This window comes from Falco naumanni, chromosome 14, assembly GCF_017639655.2.
Source record: "Falco naumanni isolate bFalNau1 chromosome 14, bFalNau1.pat, whole genome shotgun sequence".
NCBI classification, from domain to species: domain Eukaryota; kingdom Metazoa; phylum Chordata; class Aves; order Falconiformes; family Falconidae; genus Falco; species Falco naumanni.
Window position 1 is genome coordinate 20,714,372 of NC_054067.1, and position 20,153 is coordinate 20,734,524.

The following is a 20,153-nucleotide window of genomic DNA, read 5'->3' on the forward strand; positions in this document are numbered from 1 at the left end:
TTTATGTTGAACCTTCCAAAAATAACACCAAAAAGCCAGATTATCTACCACAACCACCATCTTAACTGCTTTCAGATTTAATTTGTGTGATTTTTTTGTTGTTGTTGTTGTTGTTAACAACAAAACACATACATACATTTTGAAATACACCTAATCACTAACAAAAAGATTATTTTGACATCATTGCTTTTGGCCTCTCAGTATTTATGTGGGGTACCCACCTTTTTAAAACAGTGTTTCCCACCTTCCTGGGGAAGTTACTAAACTTTTCGCAGATGATATCAGTAAACACCTGTGTGTGTATGTACGTATATGCATACAAGCACATAAGCACAAGTCATACATACAGGCAGGGAAGTTGAGGTTCCTTTAATGAATAAGGCATATGTTTAAAGTAACACATCCCTCAAACTTTCAAAACTGATCATGTCATAAATAGTAAACCTTTTCCCACTGCTTCATATATATACTTCCAAAGGGCAAGAGCTGACTGTGCGAAGGCATTTACCAGATCTGTAGAAAAAATTACAGGATGTATCTTGTCTGAAAGATCGGACTGTAACCTGCTTTTAGGGAACGTGGACCTTCTGGTTATGTATGCGGTATTCTATGAATTCATATACTCTCATGAATTAATACTTTTTCATATATTTATAAAGCAATTAATACTTTCTCATGTAGAAATACTCAGGACTTCATTTATTCTCTAGAATATTAGAACATTCTTATTAGTATAATTAATCACATACAGTAAGTACATCGATAACTGAGTAGAGGGAAAACACGAGTCACATGTTATCAAACTCTCAGTGTTACTGCCCAATACAGGAGTTGGTTTTTCGTACCTTTAGCAACAGTAGTAACACAGTAATCGTTTGAACCCACTGTGGGAAAGCACCTTAAGCAGGAAGATCTGACGAAGGAATGACTTAAAAAAAAAAAAACCCAAAAAAACAAAAACCACACCACACACACAGAATCAACTTACAAAATAGAAAACATAGAAAATAAGACTGTACGCCCTTGGAGAGATCAAGGCATGATTCTGCTGCATACAAATGCTCAATATAAATTTATGATCATCTAAACATCTAAATTTAAGCAGTCTCACTCATATCTCAAAGGAATCCCCAAAGTAGGCACAGGACTTAACCAAAAATATGGCCACTGTTTAGCTGGGCACTTCTTGCAATTTCATATTCGAAGACAAGGGTTCAGGGGGTTTTAACCAACAGTTAAGTATTCAAAAAAGAGAGACTGAGATACGTGAATAGAAGTATCTGATAGGCTCAGGACACCTAGGAAGTATGAGAACAAGTACTTTTATAAAAATACACCTACCAATACATGCATTCTGTCTTTCAAACCACACTACTAGTGAAGCCAAATAGACACACTTGCGCTATCCTGTTTATGAGAACTGGAAGAAAACATAGTAAGTGACTAAATTCCTGAACCTTAATCATTTAATTTCAAGTTAATATGGAAAATCATGGGCAAACATTGGACAGAAGAATTAAACTGTTACGAAAAAGATCACTAAAGCAAGACTAGAAATAGCACAACAAGCCTTTATTATTGCTCTTTGACCAAATACACAGCTTTATCTTGTACCGCTACAGTACCTTCAGCAGTTTCATTGTCAGGTCCCATTTTCTGCTTCCTCCATTCTCCCCTTCTCCTGATTCAAAACCATCCCTTTAACACATCATTCCTAATTAGATGATTAGTGCTTGGAAGGGCAGGAGATAAGTCATTTGCATAATTTAATCATAAAAAGAAGTTAAAGATACAGATTTTGCTGTTCGTTTGTACAATTATCTTCACCGGCCTGGGGGGCTGAGATATTAATGTGATTAAACAGTATTTCTGCAAACAGGCAACTGTGTGTCCTCTATTAAAGCAGAGCTGGAGGCAAATGAAAAATTAATTTTAGAAGACAATCAATTTTATTCTACATGACTGTAATAAATAACAGCCCATCTGCAGACAAGTCATTAGGCCCTGGGAGGCTACATATGTCACAAAGTCTAAATGACATAGAAGGCCGAATTTTCCTCCAAAACCAGAATGAGTAATAAATAGTCCACCAACTGCCATTCCCCTTCAGAAAGCGCACAGCATTTCCCAGAAAAATCAGGTGCGTGTGTAAAGTGCTAATCACTGACCATGATTTAAACCTGTGCAGTATTCATAAATACAGGTACTTGGTGGTTTACCCTTTATCATGTTTTCAGTCTCAGCCTGAGAAAAGTTAAAAGTTTTTCTACTTACATTAGTGAATACCAGTGATGAACAGTCCCTCGCATTTTGCAAGACTGCTACTGCTTTGGAACACAGAATCAACAGGCCTTGAACAGAAGTAGAGCTTCTTAGATACTCGTTTCAAATACTCTCCTGAAATACATTTTCAACTGAACGGTTACCATAGAACAAACTGATTTTAACATGTTCAAGAACTTGAATCAATAGCTATGAAAAATCAAGACTTTTCTGAATTGTACCTGCAAGGATAAATCAAGAGTTGACTGAATATCCAGGATGCTACCTATGATCCTGTAAACTTTATAATATGTACATGCTTATTAAGTACATAATAATTACCAGTTTCCTACTTTTTAAAAAGTTAAGGTGCATAGTATTTTTTCTCCACTAGTCTTCACATGCAGCCACCTCTACTTGAAATACTAAATTCCGCTTCCTTGATTAAAAATAATAACAGTATTTCATATACTGGAGACTAAGAAAGGATTTCTGAATATCAGCAACATACAACATATGCACAGTAACAAGTTCATAGTATTCACTCTACCAAAAATATCTTCTATTTATCACCATTGGTGAAGACATTCCACAATGAGAAAAGTGAAAATTTCTATACAGTTTTACATAAACCCCCTGTAATCCCCTATTCTTGGAAAGAGTTTACCAGGGAACACAAGCACACATTTATTGACTCTTTACTACTTCTAGCCTGCGTAGTGCCTTTCATCACAAGAATTCAAATACACAGAAGTTCTTTACCTGAGTGTTTTGGGGTTCCACTATGTACTTTCTGTGTGCTTATTGTCTATATGAGTACATGGACTTCAGAGTAATTAAAATCTATTCAAACATGATATTAGCTATATACAGGGGATACAACTTGTTTCCAAAGGATTCTTGCATTATTCCACTTCTGAATTTGCAGAAAACGTTTCCTGGTGTGGACCAAAGTGACTTAAAGATCAGTTCATGGATACGCACTTAAGTTTTGATTGCTTTCTGTGCTCCTGATCCAAAACCACCAAAATCAATTGAAAGACTCTGGTTCTGTAACGGTTCCATTGCAGAATTTCATCTGCAATGAGGTCAAAAGGACAAAGCAATCTCCTCCTTCCCATGAGATCCAAAGCCTTCACGTTTATTCAGTCTCCTATGTAGTGCTGCACAGAAAGCTTACAGCCAAATATTAACACATTCTTCAACTGAGTCAGAAACACTTGAAGTACCTTCAGTGTTAAATCTCCTGGACCTTTTTCTTTCTATCGCAGGACTCAGTTGGGTCAGTTTCTGACCACCATTGACCAGCTATGTTTTAAGACCCTCAACGGCATCACTCCAAGGTACACAATGAACTGAACAGAAACACTATCTGCTCTGAAAAAAGGCCGGCTGAAACCAGTGTTTTGGAATAGGGCATTATGAAAAATCAACAGCGGGAAAAGTTAGATTCCAGTTTTTCCCACAGTCAAGTAACAGAACTAAGCAATCACCCTAAGCACTTAAATAAAAGTGTTCTTTGCCCACTTATTGTCTGTGGATTTGTTTACTACCACTCAAATTCTCATAACACTAGACATCAAAGGGGATTATTTTGGAAATGACGTAACATCATCAGATAAACTACTCTGTGTTCATAGGATGCCAAAAAAGAGCTTCTAATCAGAAAGCAGAAAAATGAGCAGCAGCATCAAAAAACCCTCCAAACAAACAACTTTCCCCAAAATAGGTGCTCAGAGGTGGGGAAAAAAAAAAAAAAAACAAAACAAAACAAGAAAAAAAGATATGTTTATAAGGCGAGAGGATCTACTAAACCTTCTTATCAAAATACAGTCAAGAATATCTTAAGGAACATTTTACACTTGAAAGACAACTCAGTGACCATTCCACACAACAAATGAAACCTGCAGTTGCCTACAATGGAATGCTATATGTATTTAGTTATCATGTTGTTATCGTCAATGACAGATCAAGCTAGATGACACGAAAAATGAGGTGGTGTAGCCACACCTCCACAAGTACCTGAAGGTGTCAAAGAGAATTTCTGTGGCTGCAGAGGACAGGGAGGGTGGAGATAATCACAGAATGGCCACAGCAAGGATTTCTGCAGTAAATTCAAGGTATGCTGCATGCAGCGTACACGTCACCAGCTCTCTTGCAGCAATCCTAACACGTTCTGGTTATACCAGCCTATTGCACACAATGCGTAACAACTTCAACCCTTCCCGACTGACCATGCAGGTGCTGAAGGACAATTGCTGTAGCACACTATCTGCAGTCCACGCCTTTCAACATTCAGAAATCCCAAACACTGCATCTACCAACTCAGCCTCCCTGTTCCTCCTTTCCTTCTCCCTGCAAATCGATAACCAGCTTCTACTAAGGGTTTACACTTTGTGAGACACAACTTCACCATGAGCCAGCAGCATCAGGTCAGCTTAACATGCTGTGTGTGATGTTCTTGTGTCTTTCCCTGTCGTCCCCCCTAGAAAGCAGATGGGTGGGGCACAACATCCACAGAGAAATCCCCGCACCTCCTCAAACCATCCACCCACCTCAGCAAACTGAGAGGCACTGGGAGCATGACAACATTCACATACCTTTAGTAACATGCACGTGCAGGACAACCAGGATAAGCAAGTTTCCTCACTTTTGTTTGGCTGACAAACATCAGAAAAGTCCACAGAAACAGACCAACTTGCTGTTGGTTAAGAGAAACCAATCAATGCAACAAGACCTATCTAACTACCAAAAAAACTCAAAAACCCACACACACCAAACCAAACCAAAATAATTTGGAATCTGATAAAACACACCATTTAAATCAAATGCAGTCCTGGTAGAGGAAATCCCTAACGTAGCTGGCTGACATGCCAGACTTAGCAGCAGAGATGCTCAGCCCTGCTAAGCGTTTAAGATTCTGTTAAGCTAAGTCTGGGAAAAAAAAACCAAAAATCCAGAGCTTATACTACCATAAATTTCACATGAATGGATAAAAAAACTTCTTATAAGGAGTTTCTATCTGGATCAGAACACACCAGCATTAAGAACTCAGCCACTTGTCTTATCTTAATTCAGAGAACAAGAATTCTGAAAAACATATTTAACAGCCTATTGCCATACTCTGAGACACTCTGCAACAGTCACTACATTATTCAGTAGAGATGTCTACAATAAATATATCACAAATGTGGGGGGGTTTGTTTCCACATTGACATTAATACCTTCTCCCAGTATATAAAAGGGTTAATTTTTTCAGTCAGTAACAATAAAACCTAAAATTGTAAACTTTTAAGGATTAACAACTGAGAAGGTGGAACAAACAGTTTATTAGAGGACTGCTGGTTGGGGCCAGGGGGAGAGTAAGATTTTGAAGAAAATATATTTTAAAAAGGCAAGATAAGTGAATGATCAAAAAGCCCTCTAGCTTAACATGCAAGAGGAAGTATTTTATGAAACTGCAAGACAGAAACTTCCTGGGGTTCCAGCAGGAATAGACAGATTTGTTTGAACCAAAGATCAGTTGTGCAACAAGTAAGGCAATTTATAAAAACTGAGTAGAAAGAAGCGACAGTGATTATGGTTCTGACCCAAGACAAGAAATCTTAGTTCTAGTGTACAACAGCAGGATCAATTAAGCTTCCTAAGCACTTCTGACTATGGGAGAGCAAGGCTTGCAGCATGTTGTAGTAACCATTCCAGCCAAATCTCTTCTGAGGGCTCCTTCCAAAAGAAGCACTTTTGTGGCTGCGACACTGAGCACGGTGCATCACCCCTTCCACACAGGTACAGCCAGAGCTGGCGCGCAGCACGCTGCTGTGCCACATACATGTGCAATGCAGCAGGGGAGCAGAAGTACATATGGAATACTTAGCAAGTCTCATAACAAAAGCACAAAGTGCACCGACACATCACTTTCTTATTTCATTCTCTCCAAAGCAGTCAGAACTACCATGGAGCAGGTAAAAATGATCTCTTAATTACGAGATGCTCAACTCAAAGTATTTTAAGATGACACCTATCAGATACATAAACTGCCCTATAAAAAACACCAAATAAAGCCTTACAAGCCTACAAAACACTCCACAGACCTACAAATACCTATTTCAGTAACAAGCTCATGCAACAGCGACAAGACAACAGTGAGATCATTACCACCGGTCCCATTTCAGTATCCATATTCTGTTTTCTAACCACCAGCATTTTACTACCTTGTTGTTTGGGGTTTTTTGTTGTTGGGGGTGGGGAGGGCTGAGCTGCTGTTTTGTTTCGGTTTGGGTGTGTTTGTTTTTTTTAAACACGATATTAAGTCTCATTGGAAAGACTTTTTTCCTACTTCTATTTTTCAGCATTATCTCAGATCTTCTCAGAAGATTTTTAGAAGACTCTCCTTCAGCACACAACATTTAACAGTTTGAGGACAAGACAAGGCAGCTCCAGAGACCGGCAGCACAGAAGCAAGCTGCCTTCATCAACTCCACAAAAAACAACAGGGATAACGTTTCACCGACACAGGACACTTTCTGATTAACTGTTATAAAAGCAGTCTATTAGCTATCACATAAAACTTCTACTAGGCAAAAACAACCATTACATGCGTATGAAAAAGCATACTGTGTAGTATTTCAAATATACTCATTAGAAGTTCTAAATGAAGCTCAAAATATTTTTTCTTTAAACTAGCTTGACCTTCCTTAATTAGCAAATCTTAAATTACTGTAACATACAGGTAACTAAATCCCCCTACTGGCTCAACGGCTGTGCTAAGAGCTTTCTTACAGACACTTTTTTTCTTTTTATTTAAATTACAAACATACAAATATTCCTTTTCAGATAGCAGTAAGGAATAACACAGGTCGCCCCATCAGCACACCCATATAGGATTTCAGGAAACATTTGTGAGACAGAGAAAGCAAAATCTGAATATGACACGGCCAGCTCAGTGGGTCACAACTTGCACTCTGCTCGGGTAAAGACAAACACAGCAGCAGAGTATCCATCTGTACGGGTTTGCTTGAGTGACTCGGTGGTGGGGCAGTGGCCGTGTCAGTGGGCAGCCATGACATCCACTCGTACCTTCAACATCTCCCACATAATCCAATCATCCCAATAAATGCTAATAAAATCTCTCTTCCTCAGCACAGTTATTTCTATTCTGTAAAGCGGTGGCTCAGGGAGGCTGAGAGACTCCATACTTGGAAATACTCACAATCCAACTGGACGCAGCTTTGGACACTCAGCTCTAGGCTGACCTGCTTGAACAGAGGAGTTGGACTAGATGATCTCAAGAGGACCCTGCCAACCTCAGCAGTTCTGGGATTCTGAGAAACACGTTAGATCTGGAACGCTGTACACATATAGTGTGAAATAACGTTGATAAACTTTTTAAATAAAGTGATCTAATTCGACTGCCCATACAGGTTTGGAAACAGGAGAGGAAAATGACTCGAGTTGTGTTGGTTGAAAGTACCACAATGGCATCCCAAGCTAGAAGTTCTCTTGCCACAGACCAGACAGAAATAAAATTACATGCTCAGAATGTTACTCACTTACATGGCTATGACAAGTATTAAGAAAATAATAATAAAAAATCAAGCCTTTTTAAGTAAGGGCAGCAAGATAGCTCATATAGCCATGTAAGCTCATTTAGGAAATTTAGTTCATATTGATAGCAAATGCAATTTAAACTAAATTTCTGGATTAGTCCAAAGCCTCTCGCTTTATGTATACAAAATTCTCCAAAAATCGAAGTTGATTTCCATGGTTTGGGAGAGAGGCTTTGGAATAATAGCAAAATTTAACTTAAAATGCACTAGATATGCACGTATATTACATCAATCAGCATGTGTGCGTATGTATCGATTACATAAATCCCATATCGTATCTAACTTCTATTTACAGGGTAGCTGAAAAGAAACTATGATCACAGGAGCCAATGGCTGGGAACAACAGTGAGGAAGATGTAAAAGTGAGTGAAAAATTATATGGAAAAATAGTATTGAGATTCTTTCTACTAAAAATCAGACCTACCTCTATTCAAATACTATTAGGAGTCAAATGGGTTCATTCTACCGAGACCATTAATTTAAAAAAAAAAAAAAAAAGTGTTCAAAAAAAGTAGAAGTGGCATCCAAAGGAGTAAGCACAACCTTCTGGCATGAGGAACATTTCTGCTTCTTAGCACAGGAAACCCTTAACAGCCTTACAAGCTGGCGAGATGTATCAGGTTGAGTCTTGAATAGAATAACTGAAAGTGCACTGATGATGCAGAACTTTACATACTTCAGTACATTCTAGTCATAAACAGACTAGACTGTACATACTTTTAGACCAAATAAAATAGGTAACATCTTGCTTCTAAAAATATACTTTTCACCCAAAACCCCCAAAGTAATTTTTCCTTTCTTTTTCCCTATTTAGCCATCAGGTATTCAAGCAAAATAATCTATTTTATAGGAGGAGTGCACTAAAATAAATTACAATTTAAAAAATCTAAAATCAATACAGGAGATGACCTCAAAATTTCAGGTTTACCCTACACTATGTGTGTCACACACAACTACAGCTAGTGGTGAGGGCAACTGAACTTGTTAACTGAAGTGGAAAAAGATACCAAAATATTTAAAATTTTCACCTGATTCACTGACACATCACAGAAACTATCTAACTCAAGAAGGACAGAGAACTATCTAACTCAAGGACAGAGACAGTTGAATTGCTATCAAAAATCTGGAGGAACATGTGCTAAGGATCTTTTCAATACTTACATTCCTATCGTGTATTATAAAATACATTTCATTTCAATACTTCAGTGTCTGTGCCAAATCCTTAACTAATACTGTCACTAGAAACCTTCAATTAATCACAGTATTAATGGAGCTTTATGTAGCATAGATAATAGAACACATGCATAATACAGCTAGATACCTCAAGTTTTACACATTACTAGTAAAAATCCCATTAATAAAGAATAATCCAATAAAAGAACTGTTTGTGATGGCATTACCATACTTTTTAGTATAAGTAAAAAGAGTCTCCCTCCTAAATAACTACTAAATGCTTAGGGTTCTAACATATTGCTGCAAGCTATAATGGTTATAACTGTTAATCCAATACACCTTTTATACAAACCCATAAACACACGAGTGGAAAAATAGCACAGATGTTCATCTCTAATGCAATTTCCATTCAATTTCCTAAGTGCAGTCCCTGTGTGCAAACTAGCTTAAGTTATGTTTAGCTTGCAAATTCTTTTAATAAATAATGAATGCAATAAAACTGGTAGATCAATGGCAAGCTGAGAAGTCATAAAAAAACCTTTTGTGCTCATGCTGTTGCCGATTTCAAACTTTAATTCGGCGACAGATCAATACTACTTTTTCTTTTTAGCCCATCACATAGACAGCAGATAGACTAGATGTAGGTTAAATGCTGTTACCAGATATCAATTTCCAGAAACTTGATAAGATCAGACACAAATGCAATCAAACATTTTATACCTTAACATATACACAACAATATACACTGCTAAACATGAAACTTTAAGCCACTGTACAGTAATAAAGCAAGCACTATTCATTTGTTCAGGTTCTTACTTTTTGGGGAAGTGGTATTTGTAACTGAGTCAGGAAAGGCTCTGACAATATATTTTAATGAGCAAAATGGGCTTAGCAGGTCAAGATGTACTGACAAGGAAATATAATCTCCTCATGTTTGCTAGCAACAATAAATTTTATACACACACACAACACAACAACATAGCTGTGCTACCAAAAAGAAAGCAAATAAATTCGTGTTTTACAGGATTCAGATATTGGCAACTGCTGGGGCAGGTATCAAAGTGCATCAGTTAATAGGTATCGGTGTTTCTTACAGGTTGCAGAATGAGGGGTGAAGGGAAACCCCATTACCAAGTCACTTCGGATAACCATGCTTGACCAAGAGGGAACAAAGATCAAAATCGTGTAGCCCCAAGGGACAGTTCTAATATCTAGCAGGATAAATCTAAATTACTAAGAATCATTACTAACTAGTGTACTTGTGCTTGGTAATGCATGCTTAATTATAACATATAAAAATCTTGCCTTAGCAAAACCAAACATAATGAGGATACTTCAGAGTTATTGCTGTCTGTGACATGCTGCTTTGGTGTAAGTTATTAGTATTGTTTATGTAAATAATCATTATAAAGTGTTGCATTTACATACACCTACAGGGTTTTACTACACTGACAATCACACAAAAATTTATAAAAGAAACTAGATGGGAACTTTCTAGGCATTTTAAACTACGTATTTGAATAATTTTGTTCCTAACTTCAGAAGATCCAAAATTATCATTTCTGGAACAGGCACAGAAAAGTTTAAAGATCCTACATTCAGCAAGAACAAGATTAGACCCAAAAACGTATGGAGGAACATAATTCTTCCAAACGCGAGTTTTAAGTAAACATGTCCCACCTATGATGAGAAGGTCTCAGATCCTAGAAACATACATTCTTTGCCCTTGTTCTGGCAAACTTCCACTGACATGAAAGGTTCACCTCAGCAAAGTCAAAACAGGGACTTCACGGCCCAGTGTTGAACACCTTTTTAATATTGACACTGAAAAACAGCTCTTACACAACACCAACTCCAGCCTGTAAGTGATGAAATAAACAAGATAGAAATCTGCAAAACATCTCAGAATGCTCATTTTAAATACTTTCTGCAAATACCAAGGAAGGTAGATACTATTTCTCACTCTAATGTCACTGCCACACAATGTAACACTATGTTCTAATTCGGTGATTTTCACCATGTTCCTCATTTCTACCGAAGGGGATTTTCACCTGCCTTTGAAACAAAAGCGCACACACACACAGAGGCTGCGTGCCCAGCCATAGCCCCAGTGTGAGAACTACATCCCATCTACAGAGCTCGTCACTTCTGGAGCTTTTCTAAGTATAATGCTATTGCCACACATTGATATATTGGTGAAAGAAAGGCAAATGTAACAATGCTAAAGCTTAAACTCATTTGAATAAACTGTGAATTTCTATTACATATATTGTTTCCCTTATCAAATTGGAACTACTGGAGCAAGAATACCAAGAATGCCAACATAAATCTAGATCTGTTACAGCCAGTTTCTCCAATTTATTCTCAGAAGCCTTAATGACAAAAAGTCAAAGTTCTTCTGTTTGGGGGAGCGATAAGGAAAAGGAATATTCACGACAATTTTTAACATTACAATAAGGTGTCATAAAGAGAAAGAGATTAGGTTTAACAAAATGACTGAAGCAATTCACAGAATACTATTTCATCTTCTGAAGAAAAACAAGGAAGATTACAAGTGGTTTAATAAATGCTAAGGAATAAAAGCCACTAAAAATTGTGCATAGCCTACATGGGAAATAGATCTTCATTATTCATGGCAGAGTACTTCACACTTTGTGAAATCTTTTCCAGAATTTAGAACTGTTCCACACAGACACATTCCAGTCTCTTTTATGATTTGCGTTCCACAGGTTCTGCTCCAAGATAATGTATACCAGACTATACAGATCAGAAATTGATGGTGATCGACAACTTTTCTAACATATCTAGTACTAAATGGTAAGTAGTAACAGAAACATAAAAACCAAGTATTGTATTTTAAACCTAACAGATGTTGAATCCAGATGTATTTAACTTAAAAAGAAAAGTATTATTTTTTTAATTTTTTTTACAAAAAATAAAAGAAAAGAGAAAGCCTTACTTCAGCCTGTAATCAATTTGGATACAATGATATTCTATTTATAGCAACACTTTTAACATGTTCTACTGCTATATTATTTATTCGGATCATTCCTATTACAATGAAATATTAATGCTGAGAAAGTGGTTACTCTATTAAGGAGCTATCCTATGTTTAGATTTTAATATTGATCTCCACTCTTTTGGAATAATTAATCATTCTGTATGAAACTGTATTTGCCTGGCTTTGTGTTATAATACGATTAGAAGTTTAGCATCTTCCCCACAACGATGCCATGATTAAATTTGTACTTCAACCTACTCCTAAAGGCAATTTAGTTATTCCAACAGAAAGGGGAAAAGGGGATACCGCCACTTTAAAAGCTTCAATCTCTTTGACATTGCTGGCAGTGTATGGGAACATTAATGCATCTGTCATGATAACAAGCTAAGAATAACATCTAGACATCAAACCGAGCAGAGAATCCATCTGAAGTGATTCATTCAGATCTGTCTCATTGATTTATTAAACACAGGGCAACATCTGCAGCCTCACAGAGCCGCTTGGCAAAATTAATGCAAGATCAATTCAAATGGAAAAAAGTGCAAAAGAGATAAATCAAAACACAATTTGCATGCAGTTCCACAATCAGGCTTATTGGGTGCAAATGCTCAATTTCCCTCCCAAAGCAAATGAGTTTAAATGTTGTTTTATCTTTGTAGAATTGTGTGATTTGAAGTGACAGTGAAGAGTTCTGCAGGTTGAAATGGTGAAAAGAAAAAAAGGAGAAGAAATGCTTGCAAAGACCTTTTGAATATGCAACAAGAATATCATTAATACCTAATTGTTTAGCTTTTTTGTCTTTGCTACAAAAACAGAGTATTTTTCAGTTGTAGAAGTCTCAGTAGAAAATTACATATGTATTATGCATATACACATGCAGGAAACATACAAATACTCCATTTTGGAGGAAAAGCATGTTACACTTCAAATGGGGAGCTCTATTGCTATGAAAAAAGAAGGGAATTTTAATCAAGGGTTCTCCAGATTACATATGCATCTGATGAAAATATTCAAGTATTTTAGTAGTTTTGTACAAGCACAGATTTCAAGATGTCCAAAAAGAAAGGGATTTTTCCAAAAGTATAATTAATCTGCTCTGAGAGTGGAAAAATTCTTTTCTGCATCTCTAGCAGAATCCACGGTGTTTATGATCTCTCTTGAGAACGTTTTAAGTCAGTCTCCTCTCCAAAGAAAAGGAAACTGAGAAACTGGGGGGTTATTTTTTTTTTTTTTTTTGGGGGGGGGGGAGTAATTAAACATGCTAGCACTTCAAAAATTCACAAGTTTGCCAAGTCTGAACACATACTTAATATTTACTTTGTCAAAGTTTATATAATCAGATGTCCACATTTAAAATCAATACACAAGGAAGCTCTGTGCAGAGCTACATGACTGGATTGCTTTAATTATAATCTTGACATCGTTCTCCTAATAAAAGACAGAGTATTGCTGACTATAGGATAGCTTTTAATAGACAACATGACTAGACCCTCATTATCTCATAAAATAAAATGTCTGCGTTTACTGCTTAAATTCCTTTCCAAAGCCTTTCACTGTTTGTGAATAGCCAGTGTAATACAAAAATATTAGCTTAGTTGGATACTTTAAAGCACAAAAAATAAGCCATGTACTGAAAAAAATGTTTTCTGGGAAATATTCTTACTATTTACTGAATAATCCAGACCAATACTATGCTTTTTCAGTAACCAGCAGCACCCATCAAATACAGAAACCCTGCAGAACAGGTTATAATCATACTCATATAAATCCAATTTTAAGAAGTGATGTATCACAAGAATGTTCTCACTACAGCTTTAAGTTTCATCTTTCAGTAAAACCTCATTATAGTTTTACACTTTAAGTAAACGTTATGCTTCACTACTAAAATTAAACACGCGTCCATAATTAATAATCTAAGGTATTGCAAATCATTAACCAAATTCTGTAAATATGTTGTACTCATATTCACTTGAAGATGCTACCTGTAATGAAACAAACGATTAGTTTCCTTTTACAAACCTTGCTTCCAAATTAGATTACATGATAATGGCTAACGACAACCAAAGTTAGGAACATTTGGTTTACACATAAGTGAAAATTATGTGTGCTCCTTAAAAAAATGCAAAGGTCAAAGATGCCAGATACAGGTGACTAGTGTAACATACACACATCATAAACATACAAAAAACCCCAACTTTCGCTTACAGGTGTATCTCTGCAGCTCTTATGCGCTCTGTAGACAAGCCCAGCTAAAAAAAAATGCAAAGAATTAAGCAGAATTTCTCTTTATTTCAGTTCTAGATGGTTCACATTGCAATTAAAAAAATAATTACAAGTGTACAATAACATATGAGATGTTGACTTTCAGAAGTCAGCTAGCACTGAGAACAATGATAGCCAGCATTTCTTACTGCTTTTTTCTGGCAGCTCTCGAGTTTAACGCAGTATTTCTATAGTATTCAAATATATACCTAAATCTCTATAAATAAATAAATTACACAGATATGTATGTATGTATATATTGCAAGGGCAACGCATGATATTCCGAGTTGAAAGTAATACTCGAGCCATGCGGTGGAACAATACACATCGAAGGCTTTGCTTCTAAAAGACCACATTTTTTCAAGACGTTCCATCCCAGGTACAGAACCTCAATACCACATGTATAGCTGTAATAGTTATGCCATGTTTTATTTGTTTGGTACCATGCACTGCAGTGGTTCCCAGGTCACTTCACAGCAAACAAAACCTAGATCACTCGTGTATTCAGCTATTTTTACCCAACATATTCTCCCATTAAGTATGGGTTGTTCAAGGGAAAAAAATAACCTGTAAATAAAATGTAAAAAAAATAAGCATTCAATTAGCATGATGGGATACAATTAACATTGTTAAGTTATAGTACTTGAGAAAAGTTTCATATGTGCTGATAACACTTATCACACGTTACACCTGAAACCGTGAATGCAAAATACACTGATATCGGTCCGTTATTTGAACCAGTGACATTTTCAAGAGACAGACGCAACGGTTGAGCAGTATTTCAGTAAATGAGAAATATTTTAGTAAATGTAAAGGGATCTGCTATTCCTGAACAGGTAAAAATACACAATGTTTTCATAACCAGGCAGGGAGAGTTTGTGATTACACACGTGTTGAATGCACGTTCTCAGTCGAGAGCTTTGACTCCATTCAGACATGTTTCTGCCCTATTAGATCCCCCCTCAACAGTGCTCTCGCCGCATCTTCAGCCTCTGACAAGGTCTTCGTTCCACTGACTGCTCCCTTCAGACCCTCTCAGAGCATCACTGGGCTCCTCACTCGTAGCTCCTGTGGCCTCCCTTCATTACTTACTCTCTTATCCTATCAGGGCCGTAACTCTTTGTCAAATGCGGGGCGGGGGGGGGGGGACGGGGGGACGGACAGGACGTCATGAAATAGAAGTTTTAACCACTTAACACTTCAGCATTTCTGGATCTTAAATCATTGGTTGTAAGAGAGCAGAAATCATGAGGTTGCACCTAAAGGCTGGATCATTAAATCAGATCCTGTATTCCCCTAAGGAGAAACTTTGGCACGGTCACAGGAATGAAACTGACTACTTCTTCAACGGTCAACTTTCACGCTAGTCCAGTTCAGAAACATTTCAGAGAAGCACTTGCATGCTTAATGTGTCCCTTAGTAACCTTACATTAATTTTATTCAAATACTTTAGTCTCAGACCTTACTCATAAGGCCATCACTTTAACAAGGCAGCACCGTGATGTCACAGAGGTGCACGGCAGCCAGATAAACATGCAGCAGGAGAAGGCGTTACAGAAATGCAACACGAGCAGAGAGGCATCACCTACTTCAAATGAACAGACCTAGGAACCGAGCGCAAGCATCTTCTCTAAAGTGTCACCTGTAACATAAAGTGATCTGAAACAAAACACACACCGCCATGGGCGAGTGGCCGTCAGCTCTGCTTGGGCTCACCGCAGCGAGGACAGGATCAGGCCCCAGATTAGCACGTACTGAAGGTGTTATTTAAAAACAGTAACAAAAACAAAACCAAAAAAGCCCAAACCAACCCACCCAACACGTCCAGGCTAAGCAGTCAGACCTCGCGACGCAAAAAACAAAGTTACTGCACACTTGCGGGCTGCACGCCAGACCCGCACCGCAAGCGCTGCCGAACCACGGCTGCGCTCAAGTTTTCCGCCGGGCAGGGGCAGGAGCACGGCCGGGGTGCGGGGCGGGGTGCGGGGCGAGGTGCGGGGCGGCGCTGCGCCCGACGGTGCCCCCCCCCTCACACCCCGCTCCTGCGAACCCCGGGGGAGCGCCCGCCTTCACGCGATCGTTACGATCTCCAAAGGCAGCGGCTGCGATGTCGCGGGCCGGGACTGTGACCCCACTACGGGCCCAGCGGGGACCCCCGGGCGCAGACCCCGCTCCGGGCGGGCCGACCGGCGGGGCAGGGGCTGCGGCCGCCCCGGTGCTGGGGGCAGCGCCACGGGCACGCACCGGCACGGCCCCGGCAACAGTTGGCCCGAGCGGCGCCGGCCCCCCGCGCCCGGCCCCCGGCCGCCCTGAGGAGAGCCGGCAGCGTCCGCGGAAGACCAGGGAGGAAACTTCTGCGGCGCCCCCGGGGCGTGCGGAGCTGCACGGTTTCCCCGCCGGGGGACAAGTCCGAGCGCGGCGTGCGGCCCCGCTCCGCTGCCCGGCGGCCCCGGCCACCCCGGGGCTGGGGGGAGCCCGGCACGTTCCCCGGCGCGGCTGCCCGCCTCCCGCTCCCCGGCCCGGCCCGCCGCCCCGAGGGGCGCCCCCTCCCCCCACCGCGGGGAGAGCGGGGGGACACCGACAGACGGGACGCGACGCCCCCCCCCCGCCCCCCGGCACGGCCCCGGGCGGCCGGCGCGGAGGAAGAGCGAAGTTTCGCGGCTCACCTCGCGTTGGTGCAGTCGTTGTACAAAGTTTCGAAGTCCTTCCTGGTGATGAGTTTGCAGCGGTTGACGCCGGGCTGGATGGCCCCCAGCCCCCGCAGGATGCGGACCTGCTCCACCGTGCACACCACGGGCGATATATCCAGCCGCTTCAGCTTGGTGTAGACCGTGTGCAGCCCTCCCACCAGGTGCTTGAGGAAGAGATCAAAGACCTGCGGCAGGCAGATCAGCTCCTGCCCCTCCACGAGGAACGAGGCTACCTTCACCCCGTGCAGGTCGACCATCTTACACTCGTTGCCGCCGCCGCCGCCGCCGCCCGCGCCGGCCCCGCCGCTGCCGGCGGAGAGGAAACTGTTGACGAGGCTGTTGGTGAGGCGCGGGGACTCCGCGGGGCTGGAGTACAGCGGGTCCGCCCGGAACAAGCCCGCCGAGCCCCCCGCGCCGCCGCTGGAAGTTGCGGCGATGACGGGCGGCGCGGAGACAGCCATGGCCAGCCCGGCTCCCCGCCGCAGCGCCGCTCGCCTCAGCCCCGCGCCCCGCGCGCGCACTCTCGCCGCGCGCTGTGCGGTACTACTAAAAACAGAGCCGCGCGCCCGCCCTCCCACACGCAGCGGCCGCCGCCAGCCGCGCGCCCAGACCCCTCCCCAGCGCCGCCGGGGGGGAAGAGTGACAGCGCCCTCCAGCCAATGCGCCCCGCCCGCCTCCAGCGCGGCCTCGGCGAGTGGCTGCCGGGCGGGGCGGGGCGGGGCAGCGCCGGCCGCAGCACCTGGGCCGCGGGGCGGCCCGGCCGGGCCGGGGTGCGCGAGGGGCGCCCGGCCGCCGCGCGCCGCTCCCGGGCTGCTGGAAACTCCCTCTCGTGCGCCCGGGCCCGGGAAAGTTTGGGCGGGCTCGCCCTGGGCGCGGGGGGTGCCGCGGCGCTCCGGGGGGCGCAGCGCAAGGCCGCGGCCGGCCCGCTGTAGGTGCGGGGCCGCCCCCCGGCCGCAGGGAGTTTTTAGCGGTCGCTGCGCTCCGCTACGTTCCCAAGCGCTACGAGCACCTGTGCCCCGCCGCAGCGCAGGGAGCGGAGGGGCGGGCGGGGCGGAGGGCGGCAGCGGGGTCTCTGTCAGGTACATAACGCGCCCGGCTATGGACGGGCAGACAGCGCGGCGCGGCGCCCGCGGTGGGCGAGCAGGCGGCGGAGCGGGGCTGGGCCGGGGCACGCCGGCCCCTGCCGCGGCGGGGCGGGGGCTGGAAGTTGGTGCTGGGCCGCAGGCGGCGGACTCCGGCCTCGGGAGGTCTGGCTGTAACTGCTTGAAATTCCCAGATTCTAGCGCGGCGTCGGTCCTGTGCTGGGTACGATGTCATCGGCCCTGCCCGCGCCCGGCGGTAAGGCCGCTCCCGCGGCACCAGATGGCCCCTCCGGCAGTTGCAGACAAGTAAAACCGGCGGCCCCGGGAGCTGGGCAGACCCTGCCGCTCCTTCCCCAAACCAGGCCAGCTGGCAGGAGAACCGCTCAGCTTCGTGCATCCCTGTGCCCTGAACAAGTGGACCCGAAAGACGGTCAGATAGGTCCGGTACCAAGGAGCTGAGGCCGGACAGACACACACCCACCGGCAGGCAGGACACGCTGGCTAGGCTGGGTATTGGCTGCTTCTCCCCGTGTGCCCCCACTACACCTCTTTTCCTAGCCTTTTCGCTTTCTTCCTTTACATCGACATCCTTCTTTCCTGTTTGTTTCCACTTTTTTTCAGCCACCTTTTATCTTTCCTTCTTTCCTAGTCCTTTAACTTCTTCACTCCCTTTTTGTTTGGTTTCTTTTTCTTTAGTTGTTTGTTTGGGTTTCTGTTACCTTCCTGCTAAAGCATTCAGGCTAAACAAAGCAAGCAGAAAAGTATAAACAAAACTTTCCAAGTGAATACTAAATAAGCAATATCAACAGCACGTTTCAACTATTTCCATGATGGCACTCTTTATGTATGTCATCTTCTTCCTTTTGCTAAGCTTGCTTATTTAGGCACCCTTTATGCAGAGTATAATATTTGTGCATTATGAGTAATCCCATTTTAGATGAGGGGAGATGACTGTATGCTAACTAAATTGCTATATTTGTTAACTTAAATGATAGAAATTACACTCTGGAGGAACCTCACTTTCTCTCCATTGATTATACACGTGTTCTAAGACTAGCCACTTTTTTTAGGCACCTACCCTAGCTGCCTAAAACTAAGGCAGAATTTTCACATCAGGTTTAAACGAAAAACTTTCTTTAAGAATGTCCATATTTCCTAAACTAGTTCATGCATCTTTCTAGGATCAGAATCTTAGCCCCTGTCCCGCAGAGCTTCCAATCTATCTACTTCAGTAAAGGGTTTAATACAATCGAGCCCTGAACTCATCTGAGGTTTTTATATACTGGAAATGATAGAAATAACAAATAACTGGCTTCAAATAGAAACTTTTGGGGTTAATTTTCTGGACATAATTGCTATTAGGAGATTTAATAAATCAGATTCAAACATTTCTCATTGGCTTTGCCCTTTTAAAGACATTTTTTGCTTTGAGATTAATGTGACAATCAAATTCCACCGTGAGAAATCTTTTTCCTTTTTGACTTTAATGTCTTCCATAAGCTAAACATATTTCTAAATAAGACTGAATTTTTGCAAGGCCAGAGGAAGCCTTGCGCATCAACACCCAGCAAGTTGGAGTGGCATGAAGCAATATAAAATCATAAAGGCTGTAGTAAAAACAGTACCCTTGAGAGGTGACTATCCATGGACAGAAGAACTGCTCTTAAACTAAGAAAATGCTCAAGGTTTGAGAATTAATACCAGGCAGCTGTCCAGTTCAACTAAGCATATACAAATCAACTATATCAATGAATATTATTATTTCTCTGATTTTATTAAAGACAAGGCAAAGTTACTAGAGCTTAACAATCATCCAGTAATATCTTGTCAGTTATAGAGTATCCAGATGGTTTATTTGAACGGAGTCCAGCAGTATGCAATTTTAATGTGTACAAACTAGTAAGCCTCCCTATAGCTGAAATAAGTATTTTCGAATATTTATTTAAAATTAAAGTTTCAGTATTTTTGCTCCTTTTAGACTGGTATGCAAAATACTCTTTTTCTTGACGCAATCAGCTATATAAATATTGGTGTATTGTATATGAGCCCTATATAAAAAAGGGCCATGTTTGTATGG

At 41.7% G+C, this 20,153-nt stretch overlaps 1 protein-coding gene across 4 annotated transcripts in view; it reads right to left on the minus strand.

Annotated features, from left to right (window-relative positions):
- Positions 1–17,570, minus strand: part of DACH2 (dachshund family transcription factor 2) — a 304,580-nt gene extending 287,010 nt beyond the window's left edge. For all 4 annotated transcript variants that reach the window (XM_040614672.1, XM_040614671.1, XM_040614670.1 and 1 more), the window contains exon 1: positions 16,971–17,570. In XM_040614672.1, coding sequence (XP_040470606.1) covers positions 16,971–17,455 — 485 coding nt within the window. In that variant the 5' untranslated portion in view covers positions 17,456–17,570. The remainder of the gene's footprint in view (positions 1–16,970) is intronic.
- Positions 17,571–20,153: the final 2,583 nt, after the last annotated feature.